General features: G+C 39.7%; 1 protein-coding gene across 1 annotated transcript in view; it reads right to left on the bottom strand.

Annotated features, from left to right (window-relative positions):
* The window catches only part of LOC129700127 (echinoderm microtubule-associated protein-like 5), a 134892-nt gene that overhangs the window by 15619 nt on the left and 97240 nt on the right, over positions 1 to 22033 (bottom strand). Inside the window, 9 exon segments of the mRNA XM_055640339.1 lie at positions 529 to 549; positions 7165 to 7263; positions 9521 to 9596; positions 9598 to 9651; positions 10282 to 10360; positions 17362 to 17488; positions 20519 to 20720; positions 21416 to 21592; positions 21744 to 21832. Of these exon segments, the coding sequence (XP_055496314.1) occupies positions 529 to 549; positions 7165 to 7263; positions 9521 to 9596; positions 9598 to 9651; positions 10282 to 10360; positions 17362 to 17488; positions 20519 to 20720; positions 21416 to 21592; positions 21744 to 21832 (924 nt within the window).

Raw genomic sequence — 22033 nt, 5'->3', positions numbered from 1 at the left:
AGGCATTTCAGTTAATACTTAACTAACAAATCAGCATGGCATTCCAGTAATGGATATTCATTTCAATTTCTACTTCTGTTATTGAGCTACATCATACCAAAAAAAGATTTAATTGTATTAGTTTATCCGTATGAGCTAAATAGCAATGAGTAAAAAAAAAACAAAAAACATTTCATCATGTTTTAGATTTGCCAAATGTGGATTGCTTTTAGCCTTACAATGCCATTTCTCAATATAACTTGTAAAGTACCAAAGCTTTACAATCAGAAAGGAAAATATCAGTCCGAGAGATTGCTATGAAATTGTGTTCAGCCTTGGAGGATGACATTCAGAGAATTAAGATACTTTATGAAATGTAACTTAAAATTCAACTACAATTTCTAATAGATTAATCTTAGTGTGTTTGTAGCCTTTAGTTTTGAGCGGGTTTCAATTTTATTTGTTGCCAAACTGTTTTTAAAAGCTGGCAATCTATTATTTTGTTTGAGAGAAAGGAAGGGTGTAGGCCAAATATTTGAGATTCCTTACCTGGTTTGTCAGCAGAATCACCTTTAAGATACATCACAGTCAAAGCCAGAAACAAAATGCAATACAAAAGCAATACAAATATCACAATCATACAATGAACATAAGTACTGGTAAATATACAACAGTGTAATTTCACTTCAAACTGTATTTGGCAGAGCTTTGTTTGGCACTGCTATTTTGGGATATGTATCAGTACTTAAAGTAGATTAAATAAAAACAAGAACAACAATGAAAAATATTTGCAATCCAAAACTGTCAATTCCACAGACATGCAGTGAATAATGATGTTTTTTTCTGAAGGATTTGGGGAACATGTCAACACATTCCAACACATTCCACTGCCTCTCCTCCATATTCACCGATCCCTGCCTAAACCACAGAACCCTCTTCTCCACAGTGGGCAACCTCCTCAAGCCTCGAGCCAACACTCTCCCTACCTCTACTCCGGATCTCTGCAACTCATTCCTCCACTTTTTCGCTGATAAAATCAGCACCATCTATCAATCTTTATCCCCTGTACCCGACTCCCCAGCATCTACTCCACCACCTACCAAGGCCCCTCCTTTCAACATCTCCACTGACCTCCTTACCCCTCCTCCACACTGCTTCCTCTCCCAGTTTGACCTGGTCACCCCTACTGAAATCTCCAAACTCATCAGCTCTTCCAAACCCACTACCTGCTCCCTCGACCCTCTCCCCACTCCCCTGCTGAAGTCCTGCCTCCCCGTTCTCTGCCCCTACCTCACTAATCTCTTCAACTCCTCATTGTCCCAAGGAATTGTCCCCTCCGCTTTCAAAACTGCTGCTGTCACACCAATCTTAAAGAAACCTGGTCTTGATCCCTCCTCTCTCATTAACTACCGCCCAATCTCAAACCTCCCCTTTCTTTCAAAAACCCTGGAGCGTATCGTTGCGTCGCAACTTCATTCCCACCTCCTTGCGTATAACCTACTTGAACCCCTCCAATCTGGCTTTCGCCCCCTCCATAGCACAGAAACTGCTCTCCTCAAAGTCCTCAACGACCTCCTCACCTCTGCTGACACTGGTTCCCTCAACATCCTCATCCTCCTCGACCTGAGCGCAGCCTTCGATACAGTGAACCATAACATCCTGCTCACCAGACTCAAAGACCTCGGCATTGAAGGCTCTGCACTCAGCTGGCTCCGTTCCTACCTTTCCAACAGATCCCACTTCATCTCTCTCCACAACCACACCTCTGCTACAGCCACAGTCACTCAAGGCGTTCCCCAAGGCTCCGTACTCGGCCCCCCTCCTCTTCATCATCTACATCCTCCCCCTTGGTCAGATACTCCACCACTTCAACCTGGACTTCCACTGTTACGCCGATGACACCCAGATCTACCTCGGCACCAAATCTCCCCACAACTCCCCCCTCTCCCATATCAACTCCTGTTTGTCAGCTATAAAAACCTGAATGCAACATAACTTCCTCAAACTCAACAGCGATAAGACAGAATTCCTCCTCATAGGCTCCAAAGCCACACTCAGCAAAATCAATAACCCCACTCTCACCATCGACGGCACCACTGTCTCCCCATCTCCCCAGGCCCGCAACCTTGGCGTGATCTTTGATTCCACCCTCTCCCTTGAGCCTCACATCCGCCATGTCATTAAAACCTCCTTCTTTCATCTCCGCAACATCGCCAAACTCAGACCCTCTCTCACACCGCCCGCTGCTGAAAGACTCATCCATGCCTTCATCTCCTCCCGACTGGACTACTGCAACTCACTTCTCCTTGGCATCAGCTCCACCTACATCAACCGACTCCAACTGGTCCAGAACGCAGCTGCCCGACTCATCACCCACACCAAATCCTGGCATCACATCACTCCAGTCCTCAAACAACTTCACTGGCTTCCCAGCTTCCACCAGATCACCTACAAAATCCTTATCCTCACCTACAAAGCCCTCCACCATCTGGCCCCCCCATATCTCACTGACCTCCTCTCCCCTACCAACCCTCACAGTCCCTCAGATCCACATCAGCCGGTCTCCTCTCCATCCACAAGTCCAACCTCCGCAGTTTTGGGGACAGAGCCTTCTCCAGGGCAGCTCCCAGGCTCTGGAACTCCCTCCCCCAACTGATCCGCAATTCCGTGTCCCTCACCATCTTCCAGTCCCGCCTCAAGACCCATCTCTTCACCTCTGCCTATCCTTAGCCCCACGTCCCCCTCCCTTTTCATCTGTGCATTAATTGCCTCATATTGTGTTTTGTATTGAATTCTGTCTTTACTTTGTGTACTAGTCATGTCTCTACTATTTATTTCATTCCCCTTACATGTTTTTCCTCTACCTGCTAAATTTTTGTAAAGTGTCCTCGAGACTCTTGAAAGGCGCCCATAAATAAAATTTATTATAATTATTATTATTCCCCTTTATTTTACATTCTAATGAGAAACAATTTCTATGATGTGCATTTACAAAATTAGTTAATATTTCAAAATTAAGAGTGTGCTGGAGATTGGCTATTGGGGAGATTAGCAGAAGTAATAAGTAAAAATTATATTGATATTTTAAATCCACGTATCTGGAATATTTTATTCCAGGTTTTACATTTGGTTGTGTTTTTCAACTGAATGTTTTTACTGCCAATTATTCTAAATGGATGATAGTGCTGCACATATAAGCAAATGACCACTCAAGTTACATGTATAATAAACAAACATACAGTTCATTTGACAGTGAAATGAATAGCAGAGAAACATATAAATAAATGTTTAATAAATATTTAGAAAACGTATGCATGATCTGGGACTAGAAGCTCCTGCTGAACAACCTACTGATCTTTCTCACCTGAAGCAGAGGACAACAAGGCTTACAGAACATGCCAATGGAAAAGCTACTAGGAGTCCTGTTAACATTTACAGTGCATTCAGAAAGTATTCAGACCCCTTCACATTTTCCGCAATTTGTTACGTTACAGCCTTATTTTAAAATGGATTACATTCTTTTTTTTTAATCATCAATCTACACACAATCCCCCAGAATGAAGAAGAGAAAACAGGTGTTTAGAAAATTTTGCAAAGCATTTAAAAAGAAATAACTGAAATATCACATTATCATAAGTATTCAGACCCTTTGCTATGACACTCAAAATTGACCTTAGGTTCATCCTGTTTCCATTGATTATCCTTGAGATGTTTCCACAACTTGATAGGAGTCCACCAGTGGTAAATTAAATTGATTGGGCACGAATTGGAAAGGCACACACCTGTCCATATAAGGTCCCACAGTTGACAATACGTCAGAGCAAAAACCAAGCCATGAAGACGAAGGAATTGTCCGTAGATCCCCCCCCCCCCCCCCCCCCCCCCCCCCCCCCCCCCCCCCCCCCCCCCCCGAGACAGGATTGTGTCGAGACACAGTTCAGGGGAAGGGTTTAAAACAATTTCTGCAGCATTGCAGGTCCCAAAGAGCACAATGGCCTTCGTCATTCTTAAATGGAAGAACATTGGAACCACCTGGACTCTTCATAGAGCTGAGCAATCGGGGGAGAAGGACCTTGGTCAGGGAGGTGACAAAGTACCCGATGGTCACTCTGACAGAGCTCCAGAGTTCCTCTGTGGAAATGGGAGAATCTTCCAGAAGAACAACTATATCTGCAGCACTCCACCAATCAGGCCTTCATGGTAGAGTGGCCAGATGGAAGCTACTCCTCTGTAAAAGGCACATGACAGCCCGCTTGGAGTTTGCCAAAAGGCATGAGAAACAAGATTCTCTGGCCTGATGAAACCAAGATTGAACTCTTTGGCCTGAAAGCCAAGCGTCACGTCTGGAGGAAACCAGGCACCGCTCATCACCTGGCCAATACCATACCTACGGTGAAGCATGGTAGTGGCAGCATCATGCTGTAGGGATGTTTATCAGTGGCAGGAACTGGGAGACTAGTCAGGATTGAGGTAAACGGAGCAAAGTACAGAGAGTTCCTTGAAGAAAATCTGCCCCAGAGTGTTCTGGACCTCAGACTGGGGCGGAGGTTCACCTTCCAACAGGACAACGACCCTTAGCACACAGCCAAGACAATGCAGGTGTGGCTCTGTGACAGGTCTGTGAATGTCCTTGAGTGGTCTAGCCAGAGCCCGGACTTGAACCCGATCGAAAATCTCTGGAGGGACCTGAAAATGGCTGTGCGCCAACGCTCACCATCCAACCTGACAGAGCTTGAGAATCTCTGCAGAGAAGAATGGGAGAAATTACCCAAATACAGGTGTGCCAAGCTTGTAGCGTCGTACCCAAGAAGACTTGAGGCTGTAATCGCAGCCAAAGGTACCTCAACAAAGTACTGAGTAAAGGGTCTGAATACTTATGTAAATGTGATATTTCAGTTGTTTCTTTTTAATTACTTTGCAAACATTTCTAAACACTAAACATCTCTAAACAAAAGTTTTCACTTGTTTATTATGGGATATTGTGTGTAAATTGATGATGATAAAAAATCTATTTTAGAATAAGGCTGTAACGCAACAAAATGTGGAAAAAGTGAAGGGGTCTGAATAGTTTCTGAATGCATTGTTGGACCAAATTGATGTAATAAATGGAAACATAGGATACAAATTGATTCAATGTTCAAAAATTATTAAAGATATTAATGTAAATAAGGCTTATTTTAATATGTTGGAGGAAATAAATCAAAATTGGTATTTGAATTGGGTAAAATTTGAAATGAAATCAAATACAAATCCTTAATAATTAAGTTTAAGAGTTTGATTCAAATGAATCAAACAGAACTTTTTTTTTAATCCCCCATTTAATAACTTTAAATAATAGTTGAAAATGTGCACATTCCACCTTTCTTGATACGTCTTCAGCCTAGAAATGTTCAGGGCCTGCAGAAGTGTGTTAAACATAGAGTTTACTGTGTGCTAATCCAATCTAAATGTGTAGTGTTGGTCAAGGGATTATTAGGTTATAAAATTTTCCAATTGCTCCTCTTCAAATCATGACCCAAGATATCCTGCATTAACCTGAGCAAAATGATTAGTTCAGCGTCTCAAAAACGAGATGTAATTTGCTTCAGTAATTATATGAAACATTGGATTCAATGATTTAATAAAACCCAGGAATGAGGATGGAAATTGTGAACTTTTAGTTTACAGTCAACAACTAGATTAAACTGTGTAAAAAAAAAAAACTGTGTTTACCTACACCATAAACTGTGGAGCAACTCGCACCAAGGATTTGAAACATAGAAACATTGAAAATAGGTGCAGGAGAAGGCCATTCGGCCCTTCGAGCTAGCACCGCCATTCAATAGGATCATGGCTGATCGTCCCCTATCAATAACCCGTGCCTGCCTTCTCCCCATATCCTTTGACTCCGCTAGCCCCTAGAGCTCTATCTAACTCTCTCTTAAATCCATCCAGTGACTTGGCCTCCACTGCCCTCTGTGGCAGGGAATTCCATAAATTCACAATTCTCTGGGTGAAAACGTTTTTTCTCACCTCAGTCTTAAATGACCTCCCCTTTATTCTAAGAATTTATATAAATTCAAGATCATACTATATCGATGTAGCTATGTTAAGCAGGAGGCAACAGGCTAAATGAAAAACAATAGGCTACATGTCAGCAAAGGATGAGGTTTATTGGAAGAAACTGTTATAATCTTGATGTTAATAGATATTCTGCATTGTTGTTAAGTTTACTTAGTCAGGAGCATTAGTGATGTTTTTTAGGTGATATTCAAAACAAATTATTCTAGCCTGGACATGAACCTGATTGTTTCACAGTGATACAAAATGCATGTATAATGAATCAGACAGTGAACCCATCTGTGCCATAACTCAGTTTACATGTCTTTATATAAATGCCTGATACCTGCCACCAATAAAAATCTACGTCTTAATTCTGATGTTTTTTGACTCGGCATCCAGTCTGTTGTGGGAATTAGTTTTAAATTTGCCTTCCTGTAGGGGTGAAATATGAACTAATATTGTGATAGACCTACAGTAACTCACTTGTCATCTCCTTCCCTTCCTGAACAAGGATATCACATTTGGAGTTTTCTAATCTGCTCGTAGCCTCCCAGAACTCCAAACTTCAATTGATGATGGTTCTACCACCTCTGCAGTCAATTCATTCAAAACCCTTGGATGCAAACTAAGTTTATGCAATCAATTATGATAATGAGAAAGCTTTGTTCAAGAAGTGATAGAGACAACAAATGGATAACTGTCTGCCATTAGCTTAGTGTTTCTTGTCAGAAAGTGTGCTTGTCTATAATCAAGGACGAAAAGCCAGTTACATAGAGAAGCCTATTGCAATCAAAATGGGTCAACATGGTTTAATGGATGGAAGATCATATTTATCATTCTGATAAATTTATGACAGATCTATCATTCTGGCAAATATTTTTTCCATTTTCAATTACAATATCTTAATTGTTAATAGAATATTTTGTGCATTACTGACAAAACAAAATTTGGTATTGCATTCAGATATAAAATGAGCTATATTCTGCATAATATTTTCTTTCAAAAATGAAAATGACTATTTTGAAGCCTGATTATTAAATTGAGAACAGAATATGATGTTCTGATAAATATAATCACATCCAGCAAACAAGCCATGGAAAGAGACCAGTACTGATAAATTGATTCTACTACTTTAGCACATACCTACTTGTCCTGTTGCAATTATCTTTTGGAATTTGGGATGTTGATTAACAGTCAGGCACAGAATATCATCTGTATGTTCAAGATAAAAAGACTGAATCCCTAAAGTAAGTTTCAAGGAAAAGGATTAGTAATTAAATCGAGTAATTCTTGTAATGCAAAAAAAAAGTCGTAGAGAAGTTTCAACAGACATATTTTGTACTATTTTGCTCAAGTTCGCATTCCATTATAAGTAAAGGCTCTCGACTATATTCTTTCCTTCCACCACAACATTACTGGATCCGAATATCAATCACGTTATAAACATCAATTTAGCTTTCTTACCATGATACCTGAACTTGCTGTGAATTAACATCTCTTTGATAATTCACTCTATAAACATAGAAACATAGAAAATAGGTGCAGGAGTAGGCCATTCGGCCCTTCGAGCCTGCACCGCCATTCAATATGATCATGGCTGATCATCCAACTCAGTATCCTGTACCTGCCTTCTCTCCATACCCCCTGATCCCTTTAGCCACAAGGGCCACATCTAACTCCCTCTTAAATATAATAATAATAATATAATAATACATTTTATTTATGGGCGTCTTTCAAGAGTCTCAAGGACACCTTACAAAAATTTAGCAATTAGAGGAAAAACATGTAAGGAAATGAAATAAATAGTAGAGACATGACTAGTACACAAATTAAAGACAGAATTCAGTTCAAAACACAATATGAGGCAATTCAAGCACAGATGAAAAGGGAGGGGGACATAGGGCTAAGGATAGGCAGAGGTGAAGAGATGGGTCTTGAGGCGGGACTGGAAGATGGTGAGGGACACGGAATTGCGGATCAGTTGGGGGAGGGAGTTCCAGAGCCTGGGAGCTGCCCTGGAGAAGGCTCTGTCCCCAAAACTGCGGAGGTTGGACTTGTGGATGGAGAGGAGACCGGCTGATGTGGATCTGAGGGACCGTGAGGGTTGGTAGGGTGAGAGGAGGTCAGTGAGATATGGGGAGGGGCAGATGGTGGAGGGCTTTGTAGGTGAGGATAAGGATTTTGTAGGTGATCGGGTGGGAGATGGGAAGCCAGTGAAGTTGTTTGAGGACTGGAGTGATGTGATGCCAGGATTTGGTGTGGGTGATGAGTTGGGCGGCTGCGTTCTGGACCATTTGTAGTCGGTTGATGTAGGTGGAGCTGATGCCAAGGAGAAGTGAGTTGCAGTAGTCCAGTCGGGAGGAGATGAAGGCATGGATGAGTCTTTCAGCAGCGGGAGGTGTGAGAGAGGGTCTGATTTTAGCAATGTTGTGGAGGTGAAAGAAGGAGGTTTTAATGACATGGTGGATGCGAGGCTCAAGGGAGAGGGTGGAATCAAACATCACGCCAAGGTTGCGGGCCTGGGGAGATGGGGAGACAGTGGTGCCGTCGATGGTGAGAGTGAGGTGTTTGATTTTGCCGAGTGTGGATTTGGAGCCTATGAGGCCAATGAACTGGCCTCAACTACCTTCTGTGGCAGAGAATTCCAGAGATTCACCACTCTCTATGTGAAATTTTTTTTTCTCATCTCAGTCCTAAAATATTTCCCCCTTATCCGTAAACTGTGACCCCTTGTTCTGGACTTCCCCAACATCGGGAACAATCTTCCGGCATCTAGCCTGTCCAACCCTTTAAGAATGTTGTAAGTTTATATAAGATATACTTCTATACACTCTTCAGCTCCAGTTCATTCCCATTTTAGAAAGACACTCTGTTGAGAATCCTTCACACCATGAAACATAACTGGGCTGGTGTCAAATGTTACAAGATTTACATAGATCTAAAGCTGCACCATTGCCACTTCCGTGCCCTCATTCTGATGCCTCTTCTCGTGCAAAAATATACAACCCATCTCCCATTCCCTACCTCGGCTCAAATTGTGTGCTGGAAATCCTATGATTAAAATGGTACACATCTCCAAAAAAATGATTCCGAATTGAATTTCAGATTGACCTTCTGAAAAATGATTACAAACAAATTCATCTTTGAGAAAATTATTGCTTAGTTTATGTTTAAAAAATCCCAAAGAACATAGAACAGTACAGCATTGGAGAAGGCCCTTTGGCCTATAATGTCTTGCCAAAAATGGTGCCAAAACCAATTCTTATCTGCCTGCATATAATCCATCTTTTTCCATTTCTTGCATATCCATATGCACATCCAAAAGTCTCTTACATGTCACTATTGCATCTGGCTGCATCACCACCCCCGACACTGTGTTCCAGGTATCATCCTCTGAGTAGACTTGCCCTGCACATCTCCTTTAAACTTTATCAGTCCCATTTAAAAATTATGTCCTCTAGTGTTTGATATTTCTTTTACAAATAGAAAATTATTTTACCTGTGGCAATGTTGTGGATAATTCCAACTGACGCTGTGTGATAAATGATATCCATACCATCATTTAAATAATGCACCATTGTTTCGGCAGTCGTTACCACGATATCCAAATGTCAACACCAACGTGAGGTCCTGACAAATAAAAGGTTTCCAGAATAATATGCTACTTGGATAAACAGAGGGAAACATTTCAGAAATGTTGTAATGTCTCAGTTTTTCATGAATGCTTTTCTGAGAAGCCAAGCAACCATAGGTACTCAGAGAAGACTGGTCAAAGGACATTAATTAATACTAAATGATAGTCCAGATGTCCCACACACACACGCACGCACAAAATGTGCCCTTTGATTTTTTTTTTTTGAGTGGTGCATTTCCACGATTGGGGCAGTCATTTTGCATGCTCTGCCCAGGCCCCTCCTCCATCACTGCTTTTCATGGAGCTGTTTATTGTTCTGAGCAAGAAGTGCTTTGTTCCTCAACTATATTTTAACACACCAGGTAAAGTATTCAGTTCTTTTCACCCCTAGAATTTTGCAATTCTCCAACCTATTTGATGCAAACAACATTTTTCTCTGAACAGCCCATTGTTACCACCAACATCATGTATTTCTCCTCCAAATTCCCAATACTTCACACCATCTATTCATGTTCAGAGCATTGGAAGACCTTGAATAACAATTCTCCAAAACTGCCTGTATTTAGATAGCGTTAAAAAAAAATACAGATAAACCATTCAATTAAAACTAAATTTCACTTGCATACCTCAATGGGTTTCTTTCTCTTGCCCATGTTGTTTGTTTGTAGTTTCTCAGGCTGAGGCAGAGCCCTACTAACAGGTGGTCTGAAACAAAGAACTGTGAATAAGAAAAGCCTGTGTCACCCATTCCAGACGTAATACAAACGTAACGTACACCAGAAACGCAATGACTTAACTTACTTTTTCCAACTGTGGATAATTGAAGACCTGAGATTATATTGTGAAAGAAAAATATAAAAACATATTTTGTGATAAATTACAGAATAGTACAGCACAGGAACGGGCTTCGGCCCACAATGTTTGTGCCGAACATGATGCCTAGTTAAACGGATCTCATCTGCCTGTACATGATCCATATTCCTCTTTTCCCTGCATTTCCATGGCCTATCTAAAAACCTCTTAAATCCCACTATCATATCAGCCTCCACTGCCACCCCTGCCAATGCTTTCCAAGGCTCCCACCATCCTGCGTGTAAAAACACTTGTCTCACACATATCCATTAAACATTCCCCCTCTCACCTTATAGAGGTGCCCTCTAGTGTTGGACATTTCCACCCTGGGACAAGTGTTCTGACTGTCCATGCCTCTCAAAATTGTATGTACTTCTATCAAGTCTACCCTCAATCTCCTACATTCCAGAAAAAACAATTAAAAAAAAAAATCTTATTTTTAGATCTACAAATGATGTCATGCTGTAATGAAATTATTGCCATCCTAGAGAAATCATAAAATGATCATCTCATGCTATTCGTAATTTTATATACCTCAATGGGCCTTGCCTAATGCAGTTTCCCCAGCACGAACTTGCAGTCCACACCCATAGCTAGCTCCTTGCTTCACTGATAGGCCCTGCATGTTGATGGATCTTGTCGTGTGTGTTGGGGGTGGGTGGAATACAAACTTCATCTACAAAAATCTTGAAATATTTGCCGCAATGCTTTTCAACTAGTATTTGAAATCAATAGTGAAGCAGCTCATGGGCCAGATTCAATGCGGTGCCGTGTGTTTGTGCACTTTCCCTACTATATCGGTGGTGGGGGGGGCCTCCTTTGCTGCGCCCTATGAAGAACACAATGAACAGTGGTGAGCTGCTGCCTACATTGTGGAAAAGCTGTTTGTAGATAGTTACAAGGGTGATCATTGATATATCCCACAGAATATAACGGCAAATGTTCGCAAAAATGACAAAAGTGGGAATACAAGGAAATGCAGATTTTGCAAATGTTTACACAGAAAGACACAAATTGCTGAAGTAAATCAGTGGGTCAGGTAGCATCCCTAGAGAACATGTATAGGTGTTGTTTCAGGTCAGGATGCTTGTTCAAGCTCAAAAGCAGGTCTATCCTGTAAATGCACCTGCATTTACACTGAAGATTCAGAGCTATCGTGTAGCAAATTCTACACATTTAGAGTTAAACCTAAAGGTGTTTTTCCCTCAATATTGTGCAAGCACTAATATCTATAGTGGGATATTTGAATTGAATAATCTTTTTACTTTGTTAGTTTAGGCAAAAATTCGGTTAAAATCTGATCAAGAATATTTATTTCCCATTTGTGTTGCCGTAGCATTGAGTTATGATTGAACTAGTGCGATGAGCTTGGCTAAAACTAATACAACTGGGAATGCAAAGCTGTTGGTCTGCATTAGTCAATCACAATCACAGGTTTCATGTCATTAATTAGTAGTGAAATATTCAATGATGTGCATCAGGTTTGTCTGGACTATTTAATTTTTTTAATATTTTCATTACGTCCTTCCATTAAATTATACTAAAATGCAATCACTTTTGTCATTTTATGTCAGTTGGATGTAAAGGTTAATACACAATACACAAACCAATTAATGTATAAAATAGGTAATTACCTTGATCCCCTTGACAGCACAGTCGCAGCCAAAAGTAAACGCAATATATTATTAAATTATGTCAAAAATAACTTTGTAACTACACACAGATAGTAATTACAAATTCATATTTAGAGATATTATAACAGAAAGGAATGCACTTATTCAAAAACTATCTGTTTAGACTTCATCTGTGAACTTAAGAGTCTGCCATGTCCTGAGAAATAATCGCTGGCAGACAGCAAAACTGGTGGGTTTTCGCTTTGCTTTGGAAACTTCAGAATTGGAGACTACGCAAATTAGTGCAGCACAAGGTGACGACTATACGTAAACCCAAAATCAGTTAATGAAGGCTACTGCAAATATACCCAAGTTTAAATGTCTTAATCTATGCGTTAGATCTATAATCACAGAAGGGTTGGTAGAAAGAAAAAAATGGACTATTGCAAGTTTGGCTAAAATTTTAAAAATTTGGCCAAAAAGAACATCTCTGGGAATAGTCAGACAATAGACTGGAGTAACTCAGCCAGCCAGGCAGCATCTCTGGAGAAAAGAAATCGGTGACGTTTCGGGTGGAGATCCTTCTACAGACTGATATCTGGCTACATCGACATCTGGCAACATTATTTTCAGAAAGAGTCACATTGAACATGTTTCGGCCCAAAACGTTGCCTATTTCCTTCGCTCTATAGATGCTGCCACACCCGCTGAGTTTCTCCAGCACTTTTGTCTGCATTGAACATGGATTATAGGTTGTTTTTTTCCCCTCTGTGCCGGATGGCTACATAACTAAGTACAGCAGTCTAATTTAGTAACTAATAGATTCATAGTGACTCATACCGAGATATCATTAAGTTTCTTGAACATTTCCTTTCATAATTAAAAGTATAGTATTCAAGAATTAATGTGGAAGGGATGAAACATATAGCAACATACATTATAACAGCTTTAAATGATAGAAGACAGGAGAAATCAAAATAAGGTATGATTAAAATTTAAGGAAAATAGATTGTGGACAATGTCATTTAATAGTAGGAATTGCTAACAAGCTGGATTGTTGGAATATAGGTTTCAAAAATTGCAGGTATTTTCAATATATCTAGGTTGGAGTTGCACCCATATAGTTGGCGGGTTATTTAGATATTGCATGGGCTGGTTAGTATGCAGCAATAGTGGTTGGAATGGTGTCAGAACTACCTGGTGATTGCTTTGGAGCCTGGTTTCTTCTGCAGTTATGCAGGAGGTCTCCACTAAGAGGGTTCTTGCCCAAAACCTCTTTGGAGCTAATTCTACCTACGTTTACACTTCTATTAACCCAATGGAAAAAAATAAATAATAGTTGTCAGTTGATTTGCAAAGAAACCCGTGTTAATGTGGATTTAATGTTCAAAGTACAGCAGTTGAACATAAACTATAATTTAGAAGCAAATACAAATAGAATGGTGATGGTGCCCTGCTTTAGGAGTGCTTACCTGACTATTCCCTGCCTTCAGAGAAAGCAAGACACACAGAAAAAGGGAAGGAGCAAGAATTAGCAGAAAAGTTTGAAAATAGATTAAGTGGAATTTTTAACTTCTGTCATGAGATGAGGAACATAAATATTTCCTGGGCATAACAACTAAATTTACATTTATACAAAGCATTTCATATCAAACGGTTTCAAAGTATTTTACACCAATTACTTTCTCCTATTGAATATGCAATACAGTTTCTGTAATACAGGGAAAAATATTTTGCAAAATATTGCATTTATATTGGTGTGTTCAAAAAATTAACAATACAATATCCAGTATGGCATTAAAAAACATTTAACACAACAAAACATGTTGTTTTTGAGTGTTTCTGTTTCAGGCAAACTAGGCCAAATTGGGTTTTACTGATGTGCCATGCATATGATCAAACAAAGGCTGCTGCAAAGTTGGCTTTCTAATAAACTCATTTATAAATCAGTACAATTGGGGAGTGTTTTAAAACTTAAATACATTAAAAACATTATTTGATATACTTAAGCGGAATAATCCGTACAGTTTTATGAACACTAAAAATGCTCCTCGCAAACCAGCCAACATTTTCAATGCATCCACTCCATCACGTGTAAGTAAACCAAATGCAAATAACGTAAGGTGGCTGCATAAATTATACAGTATCATTTACTGACATGTTATAGTATTTTGAATGGGGATCTAAAAGTGGCCATACATCTGCGAGAAGAAAAGATCTTGCTCAACCTAACCTGAGCCGTGCATCACTTCCCATCAGAGCACCACAGCGGCACTAACCTTCTGCAGCTAAACAGTTCCTCATGTTCTGGAGGCATTGCTCTGTTAACCAACCACAAAGGATAGGGTCTCACAAAACAACTAGGCTTCAGGTAGTGGATGCATCACCTGTGGCCCTGGACTGCACAACTCGTGCTAAATACCTCAGTCGATTGGAGGATTTAGAAACAGTTGATTTAAAGTATAGTTTGAAGAAATTAAAATATTCTCTAAAAAAAAAAATCACAATTTAATAAACATACCTCAAGTAAGATATAAAAGTATTAATATTAATAGAAAGGAAAAAGGAACAAATTATTTAAAATCACTTACATTTTTTAATGAATGTCAGTGAACTATTCAAATGAACTGGGCCATGCATGATGTGCCAGTCATGGCCATCGTGAAGCTGAAGGGCCAAATACTATTTGAACCTGGCCCTACAGCTCAGATGTGAACGATTGGCTAAAAGGCACCTTATAGTTTAGTTTAGCGATATAGCGTGGAAACAGGCCCTTCGCCCACCAAGTCCGTGCCAACCAGTGATCCCCGCACACTAACACTATCCTACACACACTAGGGATACGTTACAATTTTACCAAGCCAATTAGTGGCAGCAAAGTGGTACAGCGGTAGAGTTGCTGTGTTACAATGCTTGCAGTGCCGGAGACCCGGGTTCGATTTTAACTACGGATGCTGTTTCTACGGAGTTTGTATATTCTCCCTGTGGCCGGATGGGTTTTCTCTGAGATCTTCGGTTTCCTCCCACACTCCAAACATGTACAAGTTTGTAGGTTAATTGCTAGTGTGCAGGGATCGCTGGTCGGTGCAGACTCGGTGGGCCAAAGGGCCTGTTTCCGTGCTGCATCTCTAACTAATTAGCCTACAAACCTGTACGTCTTTGGAGTGTGGGAGGAAACCGGAGCGGCGAAGATAATCCACGCAGGTCATGGGGTGGAAGGATAATCTCCGCATAGAAGGCACCCATTGTCAGGATAGTGCACGGGTCTCTGGCAGTGTAAGGCAGCAACTCTTCTGCCATGCCACCATATCGCAAGTAGATTAAAGCATGTGAAGAATGGGCAAGAAATTGCATATTAATTCATTATTGATGTGTTGCAGTAAATCTCTAAAGAAAAAAAAGGTCTGCAGTGTGAATGGACTAGCTGCTTGGCATTAAGGAAGGTGAGATCTATATTGATGATTGGTTTTGCTTTCTTGGATAGTATTGCGGCTGGTTCAAGAGTTGTATTCAGTAATGTATAGAGATAATATCTTGTTGAGTAACTATGATAACACAAAGCATCATAATAACAATGAAAATGCAATTGTTGACAGTTTGACAGCCCTGATTGAATTTGTAAAAACAAACAAAAATAGACAATAGGTGCAGGAGTAGGCCATTTGGCCCTTTGAGCCAGCATCGCCATTCAATATGATCATGGCGGATCATCCCCAATCAGTACCCCGTTCCTGCCTTCACCCCATATCCCCTGACTCCGCTATCTTTAAGAGCCCTATCTAGCTCTCTCTTGAAAGTATCCAGAGAACCGGCCTTCACCGCCCTCTGTGGCAGAGAATTCCACAGACTCACAACACTCTGTGAGAAAAATTGTTTCCTCGTCTCCGTTCTAAATGGCTTACCCCTTATTCTTAAACGGTGGTCCCTGGTTCTGGACTCCCCCAACATCGGGAACATGTTTCCTGCCTCTAGCATGTCCAAACCCTTAACAATCTTATATGTTTCAATAAGATTCCCTCTCATCCTTCTAAACTGCAGAGTGTACAAGCCCAGCCACTCCATTCTCTCAGCATATGACAGTCCCGCCATCCCGGGAATTAACCTTGTAAACCCACGCTGCACTCCCTCAATAGCAAGAATGCCCTTCCTCAAATTAGGGGACAAAAACTGCACACAATACTCCAGGTGTGGGCACACTAGGGCCCTGTACAACTGCAGAAGGACCTCTTTGCTCCTATACTCGACTCCTCTTGTTATAAAGGCCAACATGCCATTCTTCACTGCCTGCTGTACCTGCATGCTTACTTTCATAGACTGATGAACAAGGACCCCCAGATCCCGTTATACTTCCCCTTTTCCCAACTTGACCCTATTTAGATAATACTCTGCCTTCCTGTTTTTGATACCAAAGTGGATAACCTCACATGTATCCACATTAAATTTCATCTGCCATGCATCTGCCCACTCCTCCAACCTGTCCGTCACCCTGCATTCTCATAGCATCCTCCTCACAGTTCACTGTCACCCAGCTTTATGTCATCTGCAAATTTGCTAATGTTACTTTGAATTCCTTCATCCAAATCATTGAGGTATATTGTAAATTCTGAAAGGGACCCGTTAATCCCTACTCTTTGTTTCCTGTCTGCCAAACAATTTTCTATCCATGTCAGCACTCTACCCCCAAAAAATAAAACATACAACAAAATAATTAAGGTGAAACTGAATTATGGAATAAGTATATTTAGTTCGTAAAGTGGAATAAATAGTTTATGAAGGGAATTCCTGACTTGGCAGCTGAGGACACGAGTTAATGTTGCAGCCGAGGGCCCAGCTATCAATGAAGTAACAGATTAGAAGAATGATGTGAAAAGAAACAGAAATTCCCACAAAACTGAGATACTTTCCTTTAAATGTGGGCAGACTAATGGTTAAACATATAAGTATTTATTTGAAAAGACCATTCTATTATTCAACCAACCAAAAACATTCGGGTGAACCCTCTAAATAAAGCTGAATTCTGTGTGCAGAAACCTGAAATAAGATTGGAATACAGCATTACACTGCCTGATATAAACACACTAATGCGATATCAACCCAGGTCTTCTTAAAGGAAAATCTGCATACAACATGTCTTGGCTAATCCTTTTTGTTCCCAAACTAAAAAAAAGTTAAATTTTAGTTAAGCTAATAAAAATCTTGTCCTCCAGTTTGAATGAAAGTTTTATATTAGATGCAAGGTACCTTTCCTCGAGTGAAGGCTCTTTCTGCTGTAGATGAGGCTTGATTCCAGACATTGGTCGGAGACTTGTTGCAAGGGCTCTAATGGTGTAATTGATTTCATTTTCCCGGGCAACATCGCTATCGTAACCTACAACCAGCAAAACATGGTCAGGGAACTCTTAAGTAACATTAAATGGTTAAAAAAAATGTTGAAATGTTAACCTGCCAAGAAAAAAAATTACATTATTATTGGAGCAATTACTAACTATTATTTTATATAATAACTAGTATATTTAATATTTTCTCAACCTGGAAATGTCCAGAATTTGAAAAAGCGAATCTCTATTTTGAGGGGCTGGAACTACCCCAATGGTTAAGAAACAGTTAGACAGGTACATGGATAGGACAAGTTTGGAGGGATATGGATGAAACACAGGCAGGTGGGACTAGTGTAGCTGGGACATGTTGGCCGGTGTGGGCAAGTTGGGCTAAAGGGCCTGTTTCCACACTGTATGATATTTCAGAATCTGGGTCTTTGGATCTGGGTCTTTAAGCCTTGCAAAGTATCATAATACATTTCACTTCGGGTGGGAGGGGGACAGTTATTCTGGGTATGGACCATGCACAGTGGTCATGAACACTGGGTGCCTCACTGTTACTGAGCTCTCTTAAGCAGAACAATGTGTAGCTGACATACATGGGCACTAATTCTATATATACTGAAGCACAAACAATGAAAGTTATGGGGCTGCCCCACTTGGGCGATCTAATCCGCGAGTTCTGGCGAGTTTGCCGTCGACTCATAATCGCAGCATGGTCGACACGAGGTCGTAGGAGGTCCTTGTAACTCTCCTTCATGCTCGAAAGTAGTCCCCATATACTCGGGGCCTCAGCTAGATCGCTGCGTATTTTTCAACATGTTGAAAAATGCTCGCGAGTAAAAAAAAGTCGTAGTAGGTCAGCATGTTAGTCATAGGTAATCGAGGATAGTCGAAGGTAGTCTTCATCATAGTTGAAGGAGGTCTTCTACATAGTCAAAGGAGATCTTCAACATGACATTTTTTCAAACTCTCCTAAACTCGCCAATTAGGTCGCTCAAGTGGGACAGCCCCTCTGCACCAACTGAAATGATAGAAAATGGATACTATCCATTGAGCCATATTTCAGGATCAAAAAAATGGAACATAATAGAAGAAACTAAAACAGCATTCCAATGAGTTTGAAACCCCCCCCCCCAAATATTTTGCTTTATTTGAAATATATAATTTAGCATCATTATTTTATTCAGCATAGCAACAGAAATGTTGAGAATACGTGTGGTAAGATCTCAGTATTTTTAAATGTATATTTTATTTTGGGCCATAAACTGCACTGCAATCACCTGAAAAAATAGCACTCCATCAATTCAAATGTAAAATGCACAAAACATGAGTGCCGTGAAGAGGAACATCAAAATATTTTGTCCCAGGATTTCACTAAATGAGTCTCTATGCGACTCCATGATATGCATGATGTTATTGGATCAGAAGATAACAAACAAGAATCTTCAAATCAGTGGATTGTAGGACGACTAAGGAAGATAAGGTGATCCATCATTTAACATTTGTTGGTGGTTAGTTCAGAAAATAGGAGAAATAGCAGAATCCAGGAATCCTGATCACTGTAAATATCATTTCACTTGCACTTTTTGTGCAATGTGACAAATAAACCGTTGTATTGTTGTATTGTATTGTATTGTATTGTATATAGTTTTAAAGTGCATGCGTTTCTGCCTTGCAGATGGGTTCTGCCTTGAGAACTATGTCAAAAATTCAGCTGTAAACTGAGTTTCCACATATCAACAGATTCCTGCAGCCTGGCATTAGCCAGCAAAACCATCCTGTCGGCCTCCCAAATGCTCATTCAGATGTGTAGATTGTACATAAATTGTGCATCTGTAAGCTGGGGAGAATCAGTACAAGCATTCTGTACTGGTAATGCATGGTGATCCTTCAGTATGCATCTCCAAAGTAATGCAAGCAAAAATAAATACATTTTAATTGGTTCAAAATATCTTTAAGAGGAAAGATAAGAAATACATCCATGGCAGTTAGGAAACCAAAAGCTGGGGATGGAGAATAAAAACGATTTATTTGCACTGATCTTATTGCGATAAAAAAGTAGGAACCTTTCTTTCACTGAACAAAAACAGCCTGAAAAATTGATTTAATACAGAAGGGAAAAGCACCGACATTGTAAAACAAGGGGAAAACCAAATGCAGATCTTGCAAAAGGAAAAAAGATTGCCTTAGACTAAAACTTTCTTTCCCAGATGTTTAATGGGAAATAGTTTATATGAAAAATGAGAAGAATGGAGGATCTTTGTGCAAAACTGTTTTAGTTTTATTGCATTGTACAAATGTTGCCAAAACGCCAGACTCACCTACTCTGGAGTTGCAATTACCTTTTGCTAATTTTTTTTTCTATTTTCTTGAATTGAGAGAACGAGCAGTGCCAGACTGTTTCTCTCATTCTGAGAACTTTCTCTCATTCTGAGAAATGAGGATTAACACTTAATCAGCACTTAACTAGATTGACAATTCCATTTTGTATTGATGGATTATTAAATTGATCAGTCAGTGACCTTCCAAGGTTATGAAGAGTTGTTGCAATTTCGCAAGTGGAAGCAGTTGTCCCAGTATCCCAAGTAATAATTCCTACTTATTTCAACTTCACTAAAAATAAATTAATTCTCCTTACTTCCACTGGTGTGTATAAAAGTGGGTGCCAAATTAACAAACTGAATAATGAGACGCTGGGATTATAATTCTAATGTGGCAATGCATTGGGTAGGAAAATCACAGTGCAACATCTTCACTAAATGCAACACTAAAGTAAATAATTTGGCAAAATATAATCAATTATAAATGTTACTTCATTACATTTACAGCAAATGTTCTACTTAACAATCAGTTCAGCAATTATTTTTTGTAGGGAAGAATCTTGGCTTTTTTCAGTACATCACTACAATGGAATAACCTTACACTAGATATAATAAAGAAAATTATGACTAATCATAGTGCACAATTTATACCAAATTTACATGTACAGAAATTACATTATCTAACTGCACTTTCATGAAGAGTAAACACAATTCATTTAATGTACTGAATGCCTGCAGAGTACAAACTATACCTACCTCCATCTTCATCAGAGTCAAAATCAGACTCCTCACTTTCATAATGTCTGAACTGCTTGTGTCCATCCACCTCATATGTCCAGATAATCACAGATGTGTCTGCTCCCCCGACCGTAACGAGCAACCTATCATTGTGTGCCCAACGTACATTAGTTACGTGTGAACTGTGAGCAATGTATTTTTTGAACTTCCCATACTTTGCCTTAATTCAAAGAGGAAGCAAGAACAAATAATTTACTGTTACAAAGACTACTTTTTATGTATAATAAATAGTTTCAAACATCACGATTTAAAATAATTTTGATTGACAATATTTTGTATTTCAATTACTTTTGTCGCTTGATTATATGAACAATCATTACAGCTACCATCCAGGGGATGGCAAAGAATACAGGGATAGGCTTCAGGTGAGAGGGGCACAGTTTAAAGGAGATGTGCGGGAAAAGTTTTTTTTTAATACACAGAGTGTGGTGGGAACGTGCTGCCAGGGATGGTGGTGGAGGCAGATACGATAGTGACATTTAAGAGGCTTTTAGATAGGCACATGGATATGGAGGGAAAGAAAGGATATGGATCGCATGCAGGCAAGAGGTGAATAATTTAACTTGGCATCAGGTTTAGCGTGGACCCTGTGGCTTTAGGGTCTGTTTCTGTGTTTCATGATTCATGTGCAGCAACATTTGGAACACCACACCTATAAATATTAATTTGAAATGGGTAAAACTAGTTAGCATCTTCCTTGGCAAAAAAAAAAAAAGCAGCATGTCATTTCTTACATTAAATTTTTTCCCCCCCCATTTTTGGCTATTAAAAAATAATTTACGAAGCGAATCACATCTACCAAACAGTTGGCAAGATTACTTCAACTATCTAAAACAAAGGTAGAATTATTTTTACCTTCACTGGGTATCGGAACAACTTCACAAATCCAAAGTCATCACCCGTGGCAAGTACTTTCTTGTTAGCATTAAGACAGGATGCAGTTACATCTGTGACATCGCTAATTATAGGCCAGATGCCTTCACATGAAGGACCTAAGACACAAGTCCAAGACGACCAGTCCATTTTCTCAACCTGGAAAATTATTGATTCCTATGACAAAATCTATTAATTGATAAAACAGTAATTCTATTAATATGAAAGAACTATACTGCATATTATCCCTTAAAAGACTGTTCTTCCTTCTCTGCTCATGGAAATTCTGTGACCCCCTATATCGACTTACCTTTGACTTATTTATCATCTGGGGTTTCCCACGGGGAGCTTCATAAAACAATTGTTCCTTAGCACCAGTATTGACCTGTAAAAGTTTACCTGTTAAAAAGCAAAATGCCCAGATCAACACGGTTAACATTCTTTTCCACTGTCATTTTAAATAAGCAGTATCGATGAAAAGAACCGAGCCATTGCATTTTAAGTCCACAGTTTGACATGAAATAACTAAGTGGGACTTTGAAATATTCAACATTAATTTTCAGCATTTGATTTGAAGGCAAGTAAAATGCAGATGCTGGA

This window comes from Leucoraja erinacea, chromosome 9 (genome assembly GCF_028641065.1).
Source record: "Leucoraja erinacea ecotype New England chromosome 9, Leri_hhj_1, whole genome shotgun sequence".
Classification (NCBI taxonomy): Eukaryota; Metazoa; Chordata; class Chondrichthyes; order Rajiformes; family Rajidae; genus Leucoraja; species Leucoraja erinaceus.
Note: the sequence above shows the minus strand (reverse complement) of the source record. Positions and strands in the feature narration are given on the sequence as shown.